Here is a 19086-nt window from a genome sequence, read left to right on the forward strand (position 1 = left end):
CTGCCCCACGGGCCGGAGCCCCGTTTTGCGGTAGGGCCCTGTTCTGCCGAGCCCAGCTCCCAGACCTGCCCCGCCGGGCACCGGCCCCACCGCCGCCGGTGCCGGTGGCGGCTTTTTGGCATCCCTAATCGCGGCTGGCCCCTGTGATTGGCTGCGCGGCTCTGACCCCGCTCGGGCTCCCGGCTGGGCGGATAAAAGGGGCCTGAGCCGGGGGCTCCTAGGCATTCCCGGAGCGGGCACCAGGGACCGACGGCCACAGCATGACGGGCAAAGCGGGCGCGGCGCTGGCCCCCAGCCTGCCCGGCAAGCCCAAGCCCGACGGCGCGGCCGCCGCCGCCCCGCCGCCGCCGCCCCCCGCGGCGGGAGCCAAGCCCAGCTCCGGGCCCACCCCTCCTCGCTGCACCGGCTTCGGCATCCAGGAGATCCTGGGCTTGAACAAGGAACCGCCGTCGCACCCGCGGGCCGCCCTGGACTCCCTGCCCGCCGGGCACCTGCTGGCGGCCCGCTCCGTCCTCAGCCCCGCCGGGGTGGGCGGCGTGGGCATGGGGTTGCTGGGGGCCGGAGGCATCCCCGGCTTCTATGCGCAGCCCACCTTTCTGGAGGTGCTCTCCGACCCGCAGAGCGTCCACCTGCAGCCTTTGGCCCGAGCTCCCGGGCAGCTGGACAGCAGCCAGACGGCCAGCTCAGGTAGGCACGGTCCCGGCCCCCGGGGGCACCGCCGCCGGCAGGCACCTTCGGAGCCCCGCGCCCGGCGGCGGAGAGGTGATTTCGTTTCGGAACCGAGGAGAAGGAGAAAAAGAACGAGGGAGCTCGGGACCGGCCCTCCCCGGCTGAGGCCGCGGCCGCGCCGTGACGGCACGGCCCGTGGCTGCACCGAACACCGGCGGAGCGGCCCTCGCTCGGCCCCGGCGGCCCCAACTCGTTGCCGAGAAATTAAGGCCCGCTCCCATCCAGTTCCTAGACGGCGACAGCCGCCCGCAGACCCCGCTCCCGGAGCGGCGGGCAGCGGTGTCCCGCTTCGTCACCGAGCGTCCTCCCGGAGCTCCCGTACCGTGCCCGCCGTCCCCTCCCGCAGCGTGGCCCCCGGGAGCGTGGAGCCTCGGCCGGCGTCTGCAGGGTGGCGGCGGGCGAGAAGCGGCCGGAGCTCGGGGCCAGTGCTGGGGCAAGGCGGCCCGCACCGAGACGCGCCTCCCGGCTCCGAGCTCCGGCGGCTCCCGAGGGGCGAAGGCGGCACCGCCCTGCCCGCAACACCCCCGGCCCGGGCACCCCTGGGACGTGCGGCGGCCGCGGGCAGATGCCATTCCAGGCAATGTTTTTCCCCGTGGCTGCAGCAACCTTTATTTTTCCTCCTTCCCGGCATTTCAGCTGAGCAGCGCGGGTCCCCCGCCCCGAGGCGGGAGGCAACGGGTGCCCTGGCTCGGGGAGGGGGCCGCGGCTCCCTCCATTTCGTACATTTTGTTGAGATCGCGGTCTCCGCGTTTCGGCGGCACGACAACGGCAGCCCCGCAAACGACTCCGGGCGACATAAGGGACGGCGAGAGCTCCCTCCCGGCCCGCAGCCCTTCTCGGAGGGGTACGGTGTCCCCGAGGCGCCCGCAGCGGGATCTGGGCCGGGGCCGGGACCGGGCTGCAGCCCGCAGTCCCCGGCCGCGCCGCGATCGCAACGAAAGCTCCAGGCGGAGATGCCGGAGGGAGCGGATCTGCGGGGCTCCGGCGGGGAGCGAGCCCCAGCCCACGCCCGCTGCCCTTCTCTCCGCAGATTCCGAGGATGTCTCCTCCAGCGACCGCAAAATGTCCAAATCTTCCCTCAACCAGAGCAAGAAACGAAAGAAGAGGCGGCACAGGTAAGCAAAGCCTGGCGGCCCCGCATCTCCTCCCGGGAACCGGCAGCACCGGGCCCCGCTGCCGCTTCGCGTCCACAGCAAGTAGGATTCGGGACGTGCCCATAGGAGCGGGAATTGCAACGGCGATTAGCTTGGTTTGGTTTGGTTTTCTGGCTGCGGGTTAGGGCTGAAAAAATTCCCAACCCGTCCCAAAGCGAAGAGGTGAAATAACCAAAAGCGCTCCTCGCTTAGCAACCTAAAATTGGGCTGTCAGCAAGGGAGAATTTCTATCAAGAATCTCAAAATTTGCTACTTAAAAATTAATGTTTCGCCAATAGATGCAATAGTCGGGAGGTAGTCCCAGCCCGCGGAATGCCTGGAGACTCGCTCTGGGGAATGCTCTGGGGCTCGCTTCCCCTCGCTCCTCCCGCAGTGAGAATGGAGTTGGATGTCCGTGCTTTAAAATCGGAAACGAACCTCCCGCCTCGGCTCGTGGTACCGCTGCGGCCGCAGGGCCGGGATGAAGGCACCTGGGCATCGTCCTTCGGGGCTGACTATGGAGCAATTAAATCAATCCCGCCACGGTGCGGGAGGTGAATTAAAGGTGCCCCAGCGAAAGCTCAGCGGCTGCGTGGGTCCAGAGGGATCCGAGCAGGAGGTGCGGGGGTTCGGCCTGAGCTAGCGGGGTGCTGCCGGGCAGGTGCTGTTCCAGCGCCAACGAGGATTCGTTTCTTTCTTGCGAGTTGAAACAGCGCATGAAACTGTTCCGTTTCCAGCTCCAAACAGCAACAGACCCGTAGCACTAGTCGGTGGTTATGTATTCTGTAAGGAATGGTTAAGGGCTGTGGTTGTACCGAAGCAGCTGACAGGCCGATAGCTCGCAAATAGCTGCAGGATTTGAGCAGCAAACGGCAGAGCGCGGTGTCTGCTGCACAGGGCCGGGGCTGCCCGGGAGGCAGCGGGGAGAGCCGTGTGGGTTCCGGGCACTGCCCCGGCACGGGAGGTGCGAGGCTCCGCGGCTGAACCGGATCCGAACGGGGAGCGCCGTTCCTCTGCTCCCGGGGAGAAGCAGGAGCCGCCGTGCGCTGACCCCAGACTTCCCACATTTGTGGGAACGAAAAGTGTTGAAAAAGAAAATGGATTTCGTTGTGAACGGGGACCGAGAGCTGACGGTGGTCAAGTGCCTCGTATTTGCATGCTGCTTTTGTAGGTAATGCCGTCTATCTGGCAGCATCGTTCAGGTTCTAAATAGCTGAGGATATTTTTGAGACTTTCTGTTTGTGCCCTCTGGAATTTTGTGGCTTTCCTGAAACTCCTGCATATTTTTTAAAAAAACGATTTTTTTTTCCCCACTCTTTTTCCTTACGGCTGCTGTATGTTTCTTAATAATTTACACAGTTACCTCGAACGAAGGTTGTAAGTTGCTGTTGTTGCTGTTTTTCTGGTAGGATTTTTTTGTCTGCTGTTTGTTTTTTTTGTTTGTTTGTTTGTTTTTGCCATCGAAATGCTGTGAGTTCTCGCTGAAAATCGCATTTTGCATACAAAGGGGCTTTAGGGTGAGAACGTCAGTTCCTGCAGAGTTGAAGTGGTCCGAGACCTCTCGGCCATCCCCTGAGAAGGGCTCTCAGCTGCCTTGGTGTCCCTGCTTTCAGTCTGCCTGTCCTAAGAGTGAGCAATGCTGCGGCTGCTGCCTGCCCAGGAGGTTCCTGGAGGACAACAAGGCAATGCCAGCTGACAGAGAGCAGCTACTGGGGTATCAGTGTGGGAGCAACCAGTGTGAAGGTGGAGAGAGGGAGCTGGCACTGCACATCTGGAGCTTCAATCCAGAGAAGGGCAGGATGCAGCAGTAGAGCACAGAGTGAGTAAAGGCTTGGGAGGGTTCAGTGGGAGCCCAGGCTCCAGGGAAGGCTCTCTGCCCCTCTGCTGGCCATGGGGGGATGTTCCCAGCAGGATGTCCCTGACTAGGAAGGTGATTTGTAACTATACCAAGCTCTGTCTTCAGCCATTTTCAGGTTCTCCTTTTACCTTGAAACCTGACCTTTTGTGCACAAAAACACAGGAGGCGAAGGGGAAATACTATGCTTTATCAATTACTCAGGTTTCTGTAGCATCTGTGTTCATTTCTCTGACTCTGTATTTCCTTTGCTGCATGTTATGTTTTTTGGTCAAAGAGTTTTGTTCCTCTCAGGACAATCTTCACATCCTACCAACTGGAGGAGCTGGAAAAGGCCTTCAATGAGGCTCACTACCCTGATGTGTATGCTAGAGAGATGCTGGCCATGAAAACAGAGCTGCCAGAAGACAGGATACAGGTAACAGTATTTCTCAGGTCCCCTTGTCCTGCCTCTCCTGGCCATGCTCATCCCAACCTGGAAGAAAGGAGACACATGGGACAGAGTTTGCTTCTCAGATTGAACCCCCTGGGCTGTCCATTCCCTTTAAAAATGTGGGCAGCCAGATCAGTTGTTTTTTTGCCCATTTGTATGTGGGGTTTGTCTGTCAACATGTGCTGTGTGTGGGATGTTGCAGTCGTGATTTGGGGTGTGTGTTAAAGAGGGAATCTTGAATCACTGAAGGGGAACTGCTGTGCAAGGAATGTCTGTAGGGTTTTGAGGTATTGGTAGTACAGGTGAATGAGAGTTGGCTGGAGTCAGGATCTGGGTGGCCAGACTGGGTGGGATGGATCTCATGTGTGCCCCTCTGGACTCAGACCTGGGGGCCACAGCAGGTAGTTGGCCCCTCTGTGGGCAGAGTTGAGAGGTGAGCCTCAGCTGTGATGTCCGCACATCTCTGCGAACTCATTGCATTTGCCTCTTCAAATACAGGTTGCCTGAATGTTTCTGTGGATCTTTATTTTTTTGATTACATGTAATGTTTGGGCATTATTTGTGTGCCAGCCCTGTGATGACACTGCAGAATGTTCTTGGGCAGATCCAACACGAAGTCCACCAGGGCGGACTCCGGCAACTACTTTGTGCCTGGCTCCCTCCAGAATCCTTGTGAGGCACAGGGGTGTAATGGCCAAGACTTGAACCCATTTTTGCTGATGCAGTATTTACAACAGTGTTGCATTAGCTGTTAGGTGAATCTGTGAGTCCTGGTTTCAAAGTGAGCTGGGCTTCTTGCCCACTGTGTCAACAGGATTCCTGCTGACCTAACAGCTTGTAGACATGTGCACAGATGAGATTTCTGCTGGGCTTCAGAAGTCCCGTTGTTGGAAATCCTACTGGCCATTAGATAGGATTTTTGTCTGAGCAGCAGGACCCAATAGTTTACCTCTAGAGAGAGTGAGCTGCATAAGAAATTGCTTCTGCACATGCACAGGTTAAAAAGCACAGGGAAAAGAGACCTGTGGAAGGTCAGTGTTGCCTGGATCCACCATCTGACGCTGGGCTGGCAGGAAGGCCTTGTGCACTGCATGCACTGCTTCACATCTGGGACATCCTCCTGGCACTGAGAGCCATTATGTTATCTGACTGGGAAAGGAAGAAGTGGCTAACTCATTCCAGCTCTCTGGCATGCTGCCTGTCATTCTGTAGCAGGCTAATGAGCAACCACAACTCTTCCTGTACTGCTGGGCTTTTAAACCTAGGGGATCTCTCTGCCATGGCCCCTTGCCCAGGAGTTCAAGGCAAACGTGGCCTGCAGAAGCAAGAACCAATGATGTGCATGTTCTGAGCAATAGGTGCTGCTAAAGGCACAAGTATTCCAGGAGAAAGTCCTCGAGTGGCATTTTGCTTATCATGAAAGGGGAAAGAGAAGCAACAGAATTCCTATGGCATCTATTGTGTGAGTGCCTGAGGGTCATATAAAAGCCCTGAGCACCACTGATGGGGAGAAGCGTCCGTTCCCACTGATCCTTCCAGAGGGTCAGCACCAGAGCATCCCTTACCATGCGCTACATGAAGCCTCCCTGTTCATAACTCTTATTTTGTGTCAAAAATCAATTCCTAGCTTTGGTCATGTTGCTTGATATTTCTCTCATGTTTCAGCTTAGCTCTCTTAGTATGAGTTGTTTCTCCCTTTATTATAGCATTTTCTAAGGACAGTCATGGCCACCAGCTTAGACCATGGTGCGAGGTTGATGTTGGGATGGGTCTGAGAGCAGGGCAATACTCTGTGATACTTACTGAGTGCTTTGAGAGCTTACCAGGGTTTCAAATTCATGTAAATACTTCAGTATCTGGTGGCAAAGGCTTCCACAGCAGAATCGCATGAATGAAGTACATCTTGCTTTGAATCCATGAGCATCATTTAGTGCCACACACTTCTCTTGGAAGAGGCAGCCAACAATTAATCTTTATTCCCTTCTTCGTAATATTTACAATTTTGCATCATCTTTTTATTTTTTTTCCCTTATATGTGTTTCTAACTGATGAGGGAGGTCTCTATTCCTGCATTCTCACTGAAGCCTGCAGTTCCTCCCATCTCTCAGCACTGCTCTCTCTCCTGTAGGTCATTAATGTGCGTGGTTTCTCAGATTGTTGTGGATATCGCATGCCATGGGCTCTTGCAGCGTTTCATGCGGGTTCCCACTGGATCCTCACCTAAGAGTGATATCTGCCCCTTATTTTCATTCATGGGATTATTTCTCAGGAGGTAGTAGTCAAAGAGAAAGTAAATCACCTATGAAATTCAATATGAAAGTGAAATTCGGAGAGTGCAATTGAGAGAATGATATATAGGAACTGCTTGCGTGTAAAACCTCCAGCAGAACACTACAAATAGCCATCAGAGGCCACAAAAGTTATTGGTTTGAGAGAATATTGAATTCAGGAAAAGATATTCAAATCTTCCATTTACAGAGAAGATGAACATGTATTTTTTATTTTTTTTTTATTTTTTTCAAGGCAGCATTCCTTGCCTTGCATATACCATCTCCTGCACTGAACTGGCTGCTGCTGGGAGGATTGTGAGCATCCTCCCAGTGGGCAACGTGGGAAAAAGATTTGATTTTCCCGATGAGACACAAGTCAGACCAGATGTCACTGTGGCCGTTTTGCACGGTACTTGAAATGGACCACATTAATCAATGCATTGAGAAAAATATTCAGGAGAGTTTAAGTGCTGCTACTAAAATAAACCCAGACCATCTTGTACAATGTAGGTGGGGTAAATAGATTTCTGCAGGGATGTATATCCTGAATAAGCAACTTGAAGTGATGAAAACAGCCTCAAGCTGACAAGTATTTTAATGTTTGACTTAAATTAGAGCCTTTATCTCAAAAGATTCTCTTAAACATAACGTGTGGATTTAGATAAGTTATCTCTATTGAGTTTATTAATATGTGACGTTGTCAAACTTTAAATGCTGTTATCTATAATATTAAAGGTCAGTAACAGATTGATTTGGATTATCGAAATGAGAGTAGTGTTGTTGCTCTTTCTGAGGTTTGAGTTTCCAACCTGTCATAACTACTCTCAGCAGGTGACAACCTGACTATTTTCAGGTGATTCTCACACTTAGGCCAGGCACAGGGCCACAGGGTTCCCACCCATGCAGCAAGTTGGTGATGACCCTGTAGCTGGAGGTGAATGACCAGGACGAATGGGCTGCTTGGTAGTAGATTATCAAGGTGATGGAGAAGCTGAAAATGTTGCTGTTGTGTGAGCCAACCTTTTCAATAGCTTTTTTTTTTTTTTTTTTTTTTTTTTTTCTTTAAAGAGTCCTGCAAGAAGTTAATCATGAAATAGAACTAAGGAGATATGCTGGCAATCTTTTCCAATAATGCCTGAGCACTGGGACAAGCCACAGCAGCATGATACCAGATAAATATCATCAACTTTCCCTGTGCTTTTAGAGATGTAGGAAGTGTACAAGTGAGAGTAATAACACTAATCAAGCTTACTGGCTTGGTGAGAATATTATTATGAGTGGTTCTCATAGCGTATGGTGCATCTCTGCCTCCATGTCTTTAATTGGTATGTGAGAGGTTCATCCACTTTGCTGCCTCTTCAATATTGTGCTTGTTTAGTTCATCTGACTTCATATTAATTTTAATTTTTCAATTAAGAGTTGTTTAATTTGGCCCTTTCTGTAATTGAGTGTTTTCATTACCCTTTCTCTATGGCTCGTTTTCAGTTCATGTGCTGAAACTTTGTTTACGAGTTAATTACCATAGCTGTAAACAGAGGGGCTGGGTGGTGTGCAAACACAGGGGCCCTTGCAATCCTGGGTTTGCCATCTGAAAAGTCTCACATCACATGCATTTGGACAGAGCAAAAAATGAGGCAGGAAGGTAAACGGGTGGCACGGAACGCCTGCTTATTGTAGAGTGGAAATTTCCTGCCTGTTGCTAGACTTTGCAGGTAACCTGCCCTGTTTGTGGATTTTACCTGGGTAGAGTTGGGGCTGTAGGTATTATTTGTTTTTGGTGGTGGTGGTGGTTTGGTTTTTTTGTGTGTTCTTTTTTTGTTTGTTTTTGAGCAGTGATGGAGGCATAGAGGTATGTACCTCTGTATTTCCAGGTACCACTTTATCTCTCTGCATTCCATCCCCAAGTTCCATTGGTAACAGACCAGATTTATAAATGGGACAGAAATTCAAACTGAGCCAACCTTGGATGTCTTAGTCTTCTGCCTTCTGCTCTGCCTCCTGCAAGATGTTCACAACTGTCACAGCATAAGGGTGTCACAGCATGATTTTGGTGTGCTCCTCCATAGCAGAAAGAGGAAAATGGGGCAGTGCTTTCTCTGCGGTTTGGGGAGCCCACACCTAAGGTCAGGCACCTCCAAGTATTGAGACACTTCTCTGTGAGAGGGAAGACGGCTACCAACAAAGCATACCATAGGCCATTGCTGTGAAAGCCTTGGCAGGGCCTTTCTCCATCACAGATGGGAGAATGAGGGAGCAATGGCTCTGCAGGGTCTGTGCCACACTATAACTACTCAGGATCTCTTCCCCACATTTATCCCACTGTTTTCTTAACAGATCTCTGAATTAGCTGAGGCACTGTTGTTCATTAGTCACTTCAATTGTTCAATAGTGAATTCCCCTCTAACCTTTGGGTGCTTGGCAGAGAGACCAGCTGATGGTTGTGTTCAGGTTTTCTCTTAATGACCTGTTATTATACATTTTTCCTCCCTTCCTGACTTTGAATGCAGATTTTTTTTTTAATGATTCAATAACTTAGGTGCTTTGGAGGTCTAATTTAATTTCATTAATTTACTTTTCTCCTTATTTCTTAATGTCTTTTTTTTTGTGTGTGTGTGTGTGTGTATGTGTTTTTGGCGCTTTTTTTTTTTTTTTTTTTTTTTTTTTTTTGTATAGTGCTAATCATTTACCCTGATAGATCTCAATAATTTCAGCTTGGCTCACCCAGAGGGAGGCTGAACTGAGTAAATGTGTGTGCAATGTTGCTGGTAGGGAAACAGCTCCTTGGAAGGCCCAAGCTAACTTGACCATGTAAACGTATGTGATGAGGATCTGACCTCCTGGGTAATGGTCAGGAGACAGACTCCTGTTCTGGCCTGATCTTTGACTCCAGTGATCCTCCTTGTTCCCTGGATTCAAGAGACCCAACTGAAAGGTTGCTTATTGTGCAGGACAAGGAGTTGTGAATACCATCCTTACCATGCATCTTCCTGAGTGAGATGGCTGACGGTCCTGAGTGAGATTTGTCTCACAGGTTGCTTCTTAGCTGGTGGAGACTTCAACATGAATATTTCTAGTAGAACTGCACTTGTGTGCACAAGTACATGTAACACAGCAGAGGCTGTGTTCACAGAGTTCATTGCATATGGATGTTTACAAAGACCAATTGAAACATTTTCTCTGTTTCAGAGGAGATACAGAGAAATTTTAGCGTGGGGAAATGAGGCAGGATAGCAGCTTGGTCAATGGAGGCTGGGTTTACTGTCAGCATTATGAGCACCTGTAGGATACATGCTCTGTGCAGTATCATCCCTTGTGTTAATGACAAATGTCTCCCTAGGTTGATAAGGATGGCGAAGCCAGATGAAAACACTAGGTTTGAACTGGGGGTGTAATGGGTGTAATTTAAAATGTTCTCTGGCCAAGAGGAATTTTGCCTCCTTTTGTTCCCTTATTTATTATTGACTTCTTATCTTTGACTCTTTGCCAGCGATAGAGGGATGCTAGAGAAGGATTAGGGTCCTAGCAGTGGGAAAATGCACTGGGACCAAGGTGAGATGAGATATTTACAATTTTGTCTGCATAAGTCAGATAGAATGCAAAAAAATAGTTGTATTTGCACATTTGCTGCTGTTGCGTGGGATTCAGGGCATGCATGGCCTGCAAGAGCTGCAGAGCTGCAGCGTGGTATTGTCAGACAATACTTTTTCTAGGTGTTGTGCTGACCCATATTCAAAGTGTGTCTTGTGCTAGTTTGGCTTTGAGGATACTTGAATTTGGATAAACCACAGTATCTTTGCTTGCAAGAGGTGAGTATTGATTTCCAGCTTATCACAGCACATCTGGTTGGATCTGTTAGCCAAATGGTCAGCCACAACTCCAGCTACTAGCAAGGAGGATTCTTCCCATGACATATGAGGGAATTGTTCCTTTTAATATGAGCTCAGAAAGCTCTTTCCTAGTGTTAGGAAGTGAAGGAATGATAACCCTGTGATCAGCCATGCAGGCCATGTGCAACCTTTACTGCTCTCATTTAACTTCATACCCATTTTATGCTAGCTGTAGAAAGTGATGTCACCATAAACAGTGCCAATAATTTTGACGTTACATTTGAAAAGATTCCAATAAAGTGTTGCCAGGCTTACGCAAGCGCTGCAGTTTTCACTAGCAGCCAGTTGACTGGAAGCTTTCCTGGGGTGGTCGCTGCAGGCAGGGATCTGGGGAAGTCTCAGTACCCAATCAGATCTTACACTGCTGTGACAATGCGCTACAAACCCCCAGGTCCCATGAGTGTGAACGGGGAGATGCTCAGGGAAAGACTGAGGATGCGAGCAGTGCAAAGAACAGCCCCATAACTGTACCCAGCCAGAGCACTGGCCCTGTTCAGCATAGGGGATGATGATACCATTGTATTTTTCTGTGGAGGTTTTAATTGTGTCTACTCTCAGTTAGAGGATTGTATTGGAAAAGAAGAAAATAGGGAGGTGAGTTGTTGTCAGGGAGAACTTAGTGCTGAGAAGACAGGACCATGACTATGGTGGCACTATGACAGTGGATTATAACCAAAGGCAATGTCACAGAAGTCCAGAAAGCTTCCTGGGTTTTTTGGTGTGGAAGGACAGGGACCTCCAGCTGTATCCTCACTCCAAAAGCTCAATGTCAAAGATGGCTTCTTTGCAGGAATCGTACAGAGCGATAGCTTGTCTCCCTTAGCTGAAGATCAGAGCCATGGTTTTTTTTTAATCAGAGAATAGAGAGTGTAAGATGGCTGGCAGCCCACGAGCAGCGCAGATTCTCTCCTCAACGGTATTGGGATTTTGTTCCTTTCCTCAGTTTCTGATTGTCCAACAGCTGTATGCAGCAGCTCCCCATGACCTGGCAAAGGCACATGCTGGTGTGTCAGTATGTCTGCATCTGTTTGTCTGTGCACGTGTACATACATTTGCTTGTGGCCATCTAGTGGACATTCCAGCGTGTGCTGCTTCGGGCTGGGACCCTCTCGTGCTCAATCAGCAATGCCCATAACGTGAAAGAACGCTGGTGAAATGCTGTGCCAAAGACACCATGTAAGATTTGGTGAAGAAAAATTCACCATTAGCTATTTTGGTGTTTTCTCTGAAGGCACGAGGAGTGCTTGGGCAGGGAATATTACTGTTCGTTTGTTAGAAAGATGAAGCATAGCCCCTCTCAGCTTTGAAAATAGAAGCCAAGAAAATTACTGTAACCAACAAAAGTCTTAGATTGTGCTCACTGAAACAGGCACAGTAACACCCTAGATGCCTTGAAGAATCCCTTTGCTGATTAAGATTCCTGGCTCATGTCTACTCTCAAGCAGATTTCTCTCTTTAGCAGACAGTGTTTCAGGAGCTGATTAGGTAAACAAACTAATATGATGAATGTGGATAACAAGGACACATTGAGTCTCATGTTCCTTTGCGAAATGAGAGATTCCTCCTACTACAATTTGCTCTTCTGCACTATCAATAATATAAAGGAGTATCGGTCATCATTTGTGCTTCAGAGGAGGAACCTGGCAAGAATAACCTTGCCAATTTTTGCTCTGAAGTGCTGTGACCCTGTGATGCAGTGCACAGTGCCTATGATTTGACTGCCTGGGGCAGCGGGCACTGAGGATGAAAATTAGATGATGGTAAGATTAGAAATATTCCTGTTTGTAACACTTTCCAATACTGCTGGTTTTGGTAGGGGTCTGAGAAAGACAGGCATGTGGAACAAGCACCCAGGAGATGATGCTGAAGGTGCTGCAGCTAGTGTGCTCACGTGGCTGGATCCAAAGCCACTGTGGGGTCCTGTGGGAAAGAAAACATGAAATCTGGAATGCTGTCAGAGTAATGGGACAGGAACCGTCATCTGCTGATAGTCATCAGCAGAGGTGCAAGTTTCATGAGCATTAACCCTTGGAAATATCCCAGCGCATCACTGAAACATTCCCCTTTCCTGCCTGATGAAGGTCAGCCAGGAAGAAGCGCCAGACCCTTTTCTAAAGCGAATTGGAAGATGAGCTCCTGCAGGCTGGAGTGACCAAGCCTTTCCTACCAAATGTTTCACAGAATGTTTTCTTCTGACATACCAAATCTCACCTCCTGCTGCCCTGTTTCCTCTTTTCTGCTCTTGGGAAAGGGTATGGAGAAGGTGGTTTTAGCCAGTATAACTGGATGAATTTCTACAGTGTTCCAGCAGACGGGGACAAGGGGTCTTCATGTGTGCCTGCGAAGAGACAAAGAGGCATCCCTCAGAGCCCGGTCAGCTTTCTCTTCCTTCTGCGCCTTACCCCCGCCCAATGTCTCTGTTCAGTCACTCCCTCTAGCGTTCATCTCCACCCTACGACATCATGAAGTCCTTTTCGCATCCTTTACTAATTCAAGAAATTTCTACCCCTTATTTCTGAAATATCTCTCATTATTCAGATCTATGCTTAAAAATGTCTTTAAAGAAGTTGGTTCTTAGGTATTCTGGTCACTGCCAAGAAACCAAGGAATAGCAAGACAGATTTACCCACTTCAATGTTATCCAGTTTCTGAGGATAGGACATTTGGAACAAGCATCCTATCTTTCACAGAGGTGAAATTAATAGGATGCAAATTATCTTAAGCAGTAGACTGTTGGTCCAAAAAATGCCTTTGCCCACCAGATTGTGATAGCTTTGCAAAACATCAGATATGCTTCAGTAAATGCAGTCTGAAATTAATAATGGGTGTTAGGTCATGAAGTGTGGAAGTACAAACCCAATCCTTTCAGCATACCCAGTGCTGTGTCATGGAGAACCAGAGAAAAGCAAGTGAAAGGCAAGCTGCAGGGTAAATACAGCATTTCACAAAGCTGAGCACATGGGGTGGGAAGGGACAAGTCCAAATATAGATAGAGTTAACGTTACTTGAAGCAGACCAAGTCAGAGGAAATTGTAGAACAAACATCTGAAAGCAAAAACATCTTCAGCTGAAGAAAACAAAATACCAAAATTTAAAGTAAACTGAAAAACAACTATAAAGGAAGGAAAAGTGGGATACCTACAATCAATACCTGTATTTTCAGAAGTTGTGGCTGATGCACCAACACCACTTTAAGTACCTCAGCACTAATAAACCTGTTGCACAATTCCGCTCAGAATGGAGGCATAAGAAAATTTTGGTAATGTGTCAAGAGATCCTGAGAAAAGAATAAGATCTTCTCCCAAAACAAAGTCTTAACTGAGGAGCTATATGACTGAGAGCAAAATCACAAGATTGGGCCCCAGAGAATAACTCTGCCCATCCACAATGGTGTTGCATTGAGTCTGCAGGTGCCATACTGGAGCTTATCCCACCATGATGTGTGGGATGGGGTGGTGGTAGAGGAGCTGGGCTGGGTCCTGGCCTTGGAATATTTGACATTGAGCACCACTACTTTCACTTGAGATCCTATCTGAGGTTAAGGTCCTGGTGTCAAAACAAGACGGACAGCCCCTCCTGCTAGAAATTCTGCCATTTCAATGTTTCTTTTTCCCACTTCAAAACCATGAGGAAATTCCCATCAAATTTCAAAAATTGATTTGGGAAATCTAATGACCTTACAAGGCTGTTGATGTCATTTTGATTTGCCCATTTGGCATTGTAGCGTAGATCTTGCTTGTTACGTGGACGAGATTAAAATACAACACTGAGAAGAAACCCATAGGTAATTTTGGTTATGCTTCCACTGACCAGAGGCAGCATTTATGTATAACTGAATCAGCATTTTGTCAGAAAATTTTCCACCAGCGCCAGTCAAAATTGGTCTGCCTATGGCAAAACCTGGGCTGCCTCCTGCATTTTTTTGCTCATGTTGGGGGAGAAGAGATGTTCTGTTGCTGCAGGTTTTGGGGCAGCACTAAAAGAGACCACTGCTGTAGCAGGATTGAGAGCCATGGAGCAAGGGGGAGCCTGAGGAGCATGGAGTAAGATGTTTGGAGAAACGAGGCAGGAAGAAGGGAAAAAAGGCAGGTGGTGAAAGCCTCAGTGAGGAAGCACCTGAAGATAAGAATTGAAGAGATTTTTAAAAGTTGCCCACTTGGTATCTGGTGTGAAAAAAAAAAACAAAACAAAAAACTGTGTCTGATTGAAAATCCCAGTGAACATTTGTGCAAGCCGTTCTGGGTACGTGGAGAGGTGTCACTTCAGCTCCAGACCAAGGCAGATTGGCAGGTGCTGTCCTCTGGATTTTGCAGGAAGCATCCTGGCTGTAACATCCCCTCTGCTGGGCACAGGGGGTCTTCTGCCAGGACAATCTGGGATCACAGCTGCCGAGCCCATGTCTTCCATCCCTGCAGAGGATGCTCTGCAGTCTCTTCTGGGCAGGCAGGTGAAAGAGGTGAGCTCACTGTGCTCTGAAGGGGCCTGGCAAGGCTGCACCCAGACAAAGGTCTCACTGTCCCCACGAGCCGGGGGGTCTCAGAGCCCTCTGTGCTCCTCCCTGCAGCCCCTGCTCCCCCACAGCTGAGGCAACAGAGGGTTAAGCTGTCAGCTCTGTAATGTTAAACAGGTGTCAAAGGCACCTCCATATATCTGCAGATTGAAATCAAATTCTTTGCAGTATAAAAAGATAAATTACCCAGGCGATTCCCGCCTCATCCCACTCATCAGGCCAGCGCCAGACGGCAAGCAATTTTTTTTTTTAATGTGCTAACGACCTAATCAAGCAATCAAGTTGGAGAAGATTGCGGAGTGACCCCGAGCATCCATCTGCCAGCGAGACCCCGCCATTCATTTCCATTCTGCCGTGTACTTTCCGGGAAAGGGAGGGAAAAAATAGGAGGAAAAAAAAAAATCCTAAACAAATTAACACCCAATTTTCTGTGAGTCTAATTAGTTAAATGAGGAGGTGTTTGGGGTGTCCACAGGGAGGGAGGGGCTGCCTTTTGGAGAGGCGACTGGTAACTCCATGGCATTAATTAGCGCAGGTCAATGGCGTGGTTCCCCAGGGACCTGCTGCTTTAATTTCCCGTGATATTTCAGTGCCTGAGGCCCATCGATTCAAACTGAAATTAACTTATTTTTCAATCAGGCCTGGGCTGCCCCTGGGGCTGACTCTTCCTTTGCCTCCTTCTGAATAGACCTCGAGCAATTTTTCATCTAAAGCTGATGCCTCCGCTCTGTGGGAAGGGAGGGGTTGTGGGGAGGGAGGAGGGCAGGCAAGACAAGAGGGATGGAAATCGGAGAGCGAGCGCTAATAGATTTCTGTGAGCCACCCCTGCCTCCGCCCGCGTCTCTGCTCGCTGCCCCCCAGGTCACAGCTCGGAGATTATTCTGCCAATTTTCTGAGAAGATGTGGGTCTTTTCAAACAGGGAATTCAAGGCAAGTGGCACAGATCAGCTCCCTCTTCTCCTGCCTATCCAGAGCATCTCCCCCAGCTCTGCTGTCCCTGTGGCACTGCAGCACACAGCCCCTTGCTGCAGCTCAGGCGCCCAGTAAATAATGAAAGCAAATCCCAGACACGAGAGCCAAAATCTGCTGGAAAAAAGACAGCGCAATGGCAAATTAATTACATCCTGCAGGGAGGGATGGGACCTGCTCTCATGCTTGGCCCTTGTTGTTCCTGCAAGGAGGAGGGAGAGAAATACCCAGTGACTGTTGTATGAGGCTTTTGGGAAGGTGTACATGTGCCTATCTTCATCCTCTTGCACAAGCACACGTGTGCAGGGATGGGATATCACATCTGCTGCCCCCGATGCTCACATCCCTCCCTATCCTCCACTCCAGGTCTGGTTCCAGAACCGCCGGGCTAAGTGGCGGAAGCGAGAGAAGTGCTGGGGCCGGAGCAGTGTGATGGCCGAGTACGGACTCTATGGAGCCATGGTGCGTCACTCCATCCCACTGCCTGAGTCTATCCTCAAGTCAGCCAAGGACGGCATCATGGAATCGTGTGCCCCGTGGCTCCTGGGTAAGAGAGCAGCCAGCCTCACAGGGGTGGCAAGGAGGTCAGGATGAAGAGGGGTGTGAGGAGAAAACTTGATGGGACACCAGCTTGCTCAGGATCCCTGCAAAGTTGTACAGAGTGCCAAGACCTCTCTTGCACTCATCCCACTTCCCTTCCTCTGGGCACCCACAAAGCTGGACTGCTGCCCCGTTTTGCTTTGTCTGCTGTGGAGGAGGGATAGTGGATGTAGTGGTTACCCTAATGTGCTCCTGCTCTTTGCTTCCTACTTTCTGAACTTTCAGGCTGGTTTTGTCCCAGAACTGACTGTGGGCATCTTAACAGTGGGCTGTCCTTCTGTCTGCATGAATCTGAGGAGGCAAGGGTGGGTTGTATGAGGAACTGATAGAGAAAGGCAGGGAAACCTCCCCTGATCCAAGTAGCAAATGACCCCAGGGACCCAGGCCGCTGCTGTATCTAAGACCCTCATCCCTACTGAGCCAGGGCTGCACTTGCGCGGGGCCAGAGTGCCTGGCGTGCCATGACTGCTGTTTGAAGCAAGGGTTTCTGCTTTTCCTTAATTCTGGCCTCTCTTTATCTTTGCTGTTTTCAGTTCAAGATGGCTTTCCCATGCCCAGGCGCTTTTCTAAACCCGAATACCAACAATTCTTTTTAGGGATGCACAAAAAGTCTCTGGAGGCAGCGGCTGAGGCGGGGAGGAAGACGGAGGTGGAGCGCCAGGCCCTGCCCAAGCTTGACAAGGGTGACAAGGAAGAGAGGGGCTCGGATCCCAAAACCGCCATTTCCCAGGAGGAACTGAGAGAAAACAGCATTGCCGCCCTCAGGGCCAAAGCTCAGGAGCACAGCACCAAAGTCCTGGGGACCATTGCGGGGGACACCCCGAGGAAGCCGGAGAAAGGGGAGGAGGTGGCAGAGGATGAGAGGCAGACCGAGAAGTCCAGTGCATCACAGAAGGAGGAGAAGCTGATCTAGGGAAACAGAGGCTGTGGAAGCCAGCCCTGGCAGATACTGTGCCCTCTGGGGGTCACAGCCCCCTCTGATGGCCAGGCCTCCTGGCTGCACCCACCCAGAGTGTGGGGCCCTGGTTTCTTCATGTGGGGCTACCCAGGGGTGCCCCCAGCCTGCTCCCCTGAAGCACAGCCCTGTCCTTTACTCCTCCACTCCTAGGTCTTTCCTTACCCCAGCCCATCCCCATCTCCATCTCCACCCCAGGGCAGGCTGCGGCTCCAGGTCCCTCTGGTTGTGGGTCTGGGTCTAGCTTAAGGCCCCATCCAGCCCCCTCCAGGCCAGTGAAGCCCAGTTCCCCTTCACCTCACACTGCATTCCACTGTGTTCCACACCCCAGAGGACCCCACTGCCCCTGGTATGATAAGTCCATGGCCCTGTGTGTGTGAAATGCTGAGCCTCTGCTATACAGCTCTCCCAGCTCAGCACTGACAGCTGCTGGGATGGGGCTGCAGATTTGGAGGGGCTGATTTCTGCCTCCATTATGTGAGGAAGTGCAGGTTTAGCTTGCAGACACCATGTCTTGTTCCCTGCTCACACCTCCAATGACCCCAGCCTACACTGTCATCTTCCCCACACGCACTCGGAGGCCAGTGCCACACACAGTTAAACCCTCTCAGACAAGACATTTTCCCAAGGTATTTATTGAAGTCAATTTGCCCCGCTCTCCTTCTGAGCCCTGAAGGGAATGACAGCCATGCAGACGCAGCCCTGGCACACACTGTAATGTGTACATACGTCTCCTCACCGACCCCACGTGTGCACGCAGACCTGTGCAGCCAAACCTGCTGTTCTTCACAGCATCTTGTGCTGACATCTCCCTTCTGTCCCAATCAGGCACCCTCTTCCCAGAGCTGCTGTTTTAATTCTGTCAGAATTAACTTCTTCCATCCAGTCCCATTTGTCTTTGTCACCCGTTTGTTTGACGTGTTAGACTATAGCCCATGGTGTGTAAATAATGTACATACAGTGAGAAAAGAATTCAGTATTGAGGTGTTTGAGATATGGAGCTGTAATAACTTCTAGTCATTCAGAACCTGTGATTTATGTGCCATTTTCTGTAAAGATACAAACAAGAATAAAATTAAACTGGAATATGGTGTGTGAGTCTGGTCACTTTTTCAAGGAAAATGAATTCAGCCAAAGCTGAGAAGGGTGAGGTTTCAGACCTTACCCAGAAATACTTCAGTGAGCTCTAAGCAGCACAAAGAGGTGCTGGACCCAAAGGAAAGGAGGGCAGAAGAAAGCTGTAAGGAGGCAGGAGCAGCTTCGCACCACTACACAGGTGCTGGGGATCTCAGAGTGAGGAGATAGGCTGCAGTATTTCACCCAAGCCTGCCTTCTGCTCCACCAAGACCTCAATTAGTGCTGCTACAAGCTGTTCTAAGGCATTTAGAAGAGGTAAAGAGCCCAGCCCAGCTTTGTGGAGAAACGGTATGTGCCCAGCAGGAGATGGATGGGGTATCTCATCCAGGTGACAGCTGCAGGAGATAAACCTGGGAAGCAGCTGAGGCAGCCTGGCCCAGCACCTGTTTCCATGGGCAGCCCGAGCGCGCGCTGCAGCTGGCTGCTATCCAAGGAAGGCCAGCAGGACTCAGATTAGCATGAAGGTTATTTTCAGTCAAATAGTTATAAAACCCACCCCTTCCTCTCTGTTTATAGGGATTGGGTTTCTTTCCCTGTGCTGTTCCAACAGTGAGGAGGTGCATGGGACAAGGGGTGCCCTGGGCTCCCAGAACAGGGGCTCTGCCTGG

General features: G+C 50.1%; 1 protein-coding gene across 1 annotated transcript; it reads left to right on the plus strand.

Moving 5' to 3' along the window:
* Window positions 1-260: 260 nt before the first annotated feature.
* On the plus strand, window positions 261-17299 carry VSX2 (visual system homeobox 2; the record flags this gene model as incomplete). The annotated part of the gene is made up of 5 exons (XM_079536682.1): window positions 261-687; window positions 1760-1844; window positions 4012-4135; window positions 16153-16333; window positions 16983-17299. 5 exons carry the CDS (start codon window positions 261-263, stop codon window positions 17297-17299), a joined length of 1134 nt encoding a protein of 377 aa, XP_079392808.1.
* Between the last annotated feature and the right edge of the window lie 1787 nt (window positions 17300-19086).

The sequence above is a fragment of the Tetrao urogallus genome (genome assembly GCF_951394365.1).
Source record: "Tetrao urogallus genome assembly, chromosome: 6".
Taxonomy (NCBI): Eukaryota; Metazoa; Chordata; class Aves; order Galliformes; family Phasianidae; genus Tetrao; species Tetrao urogallus.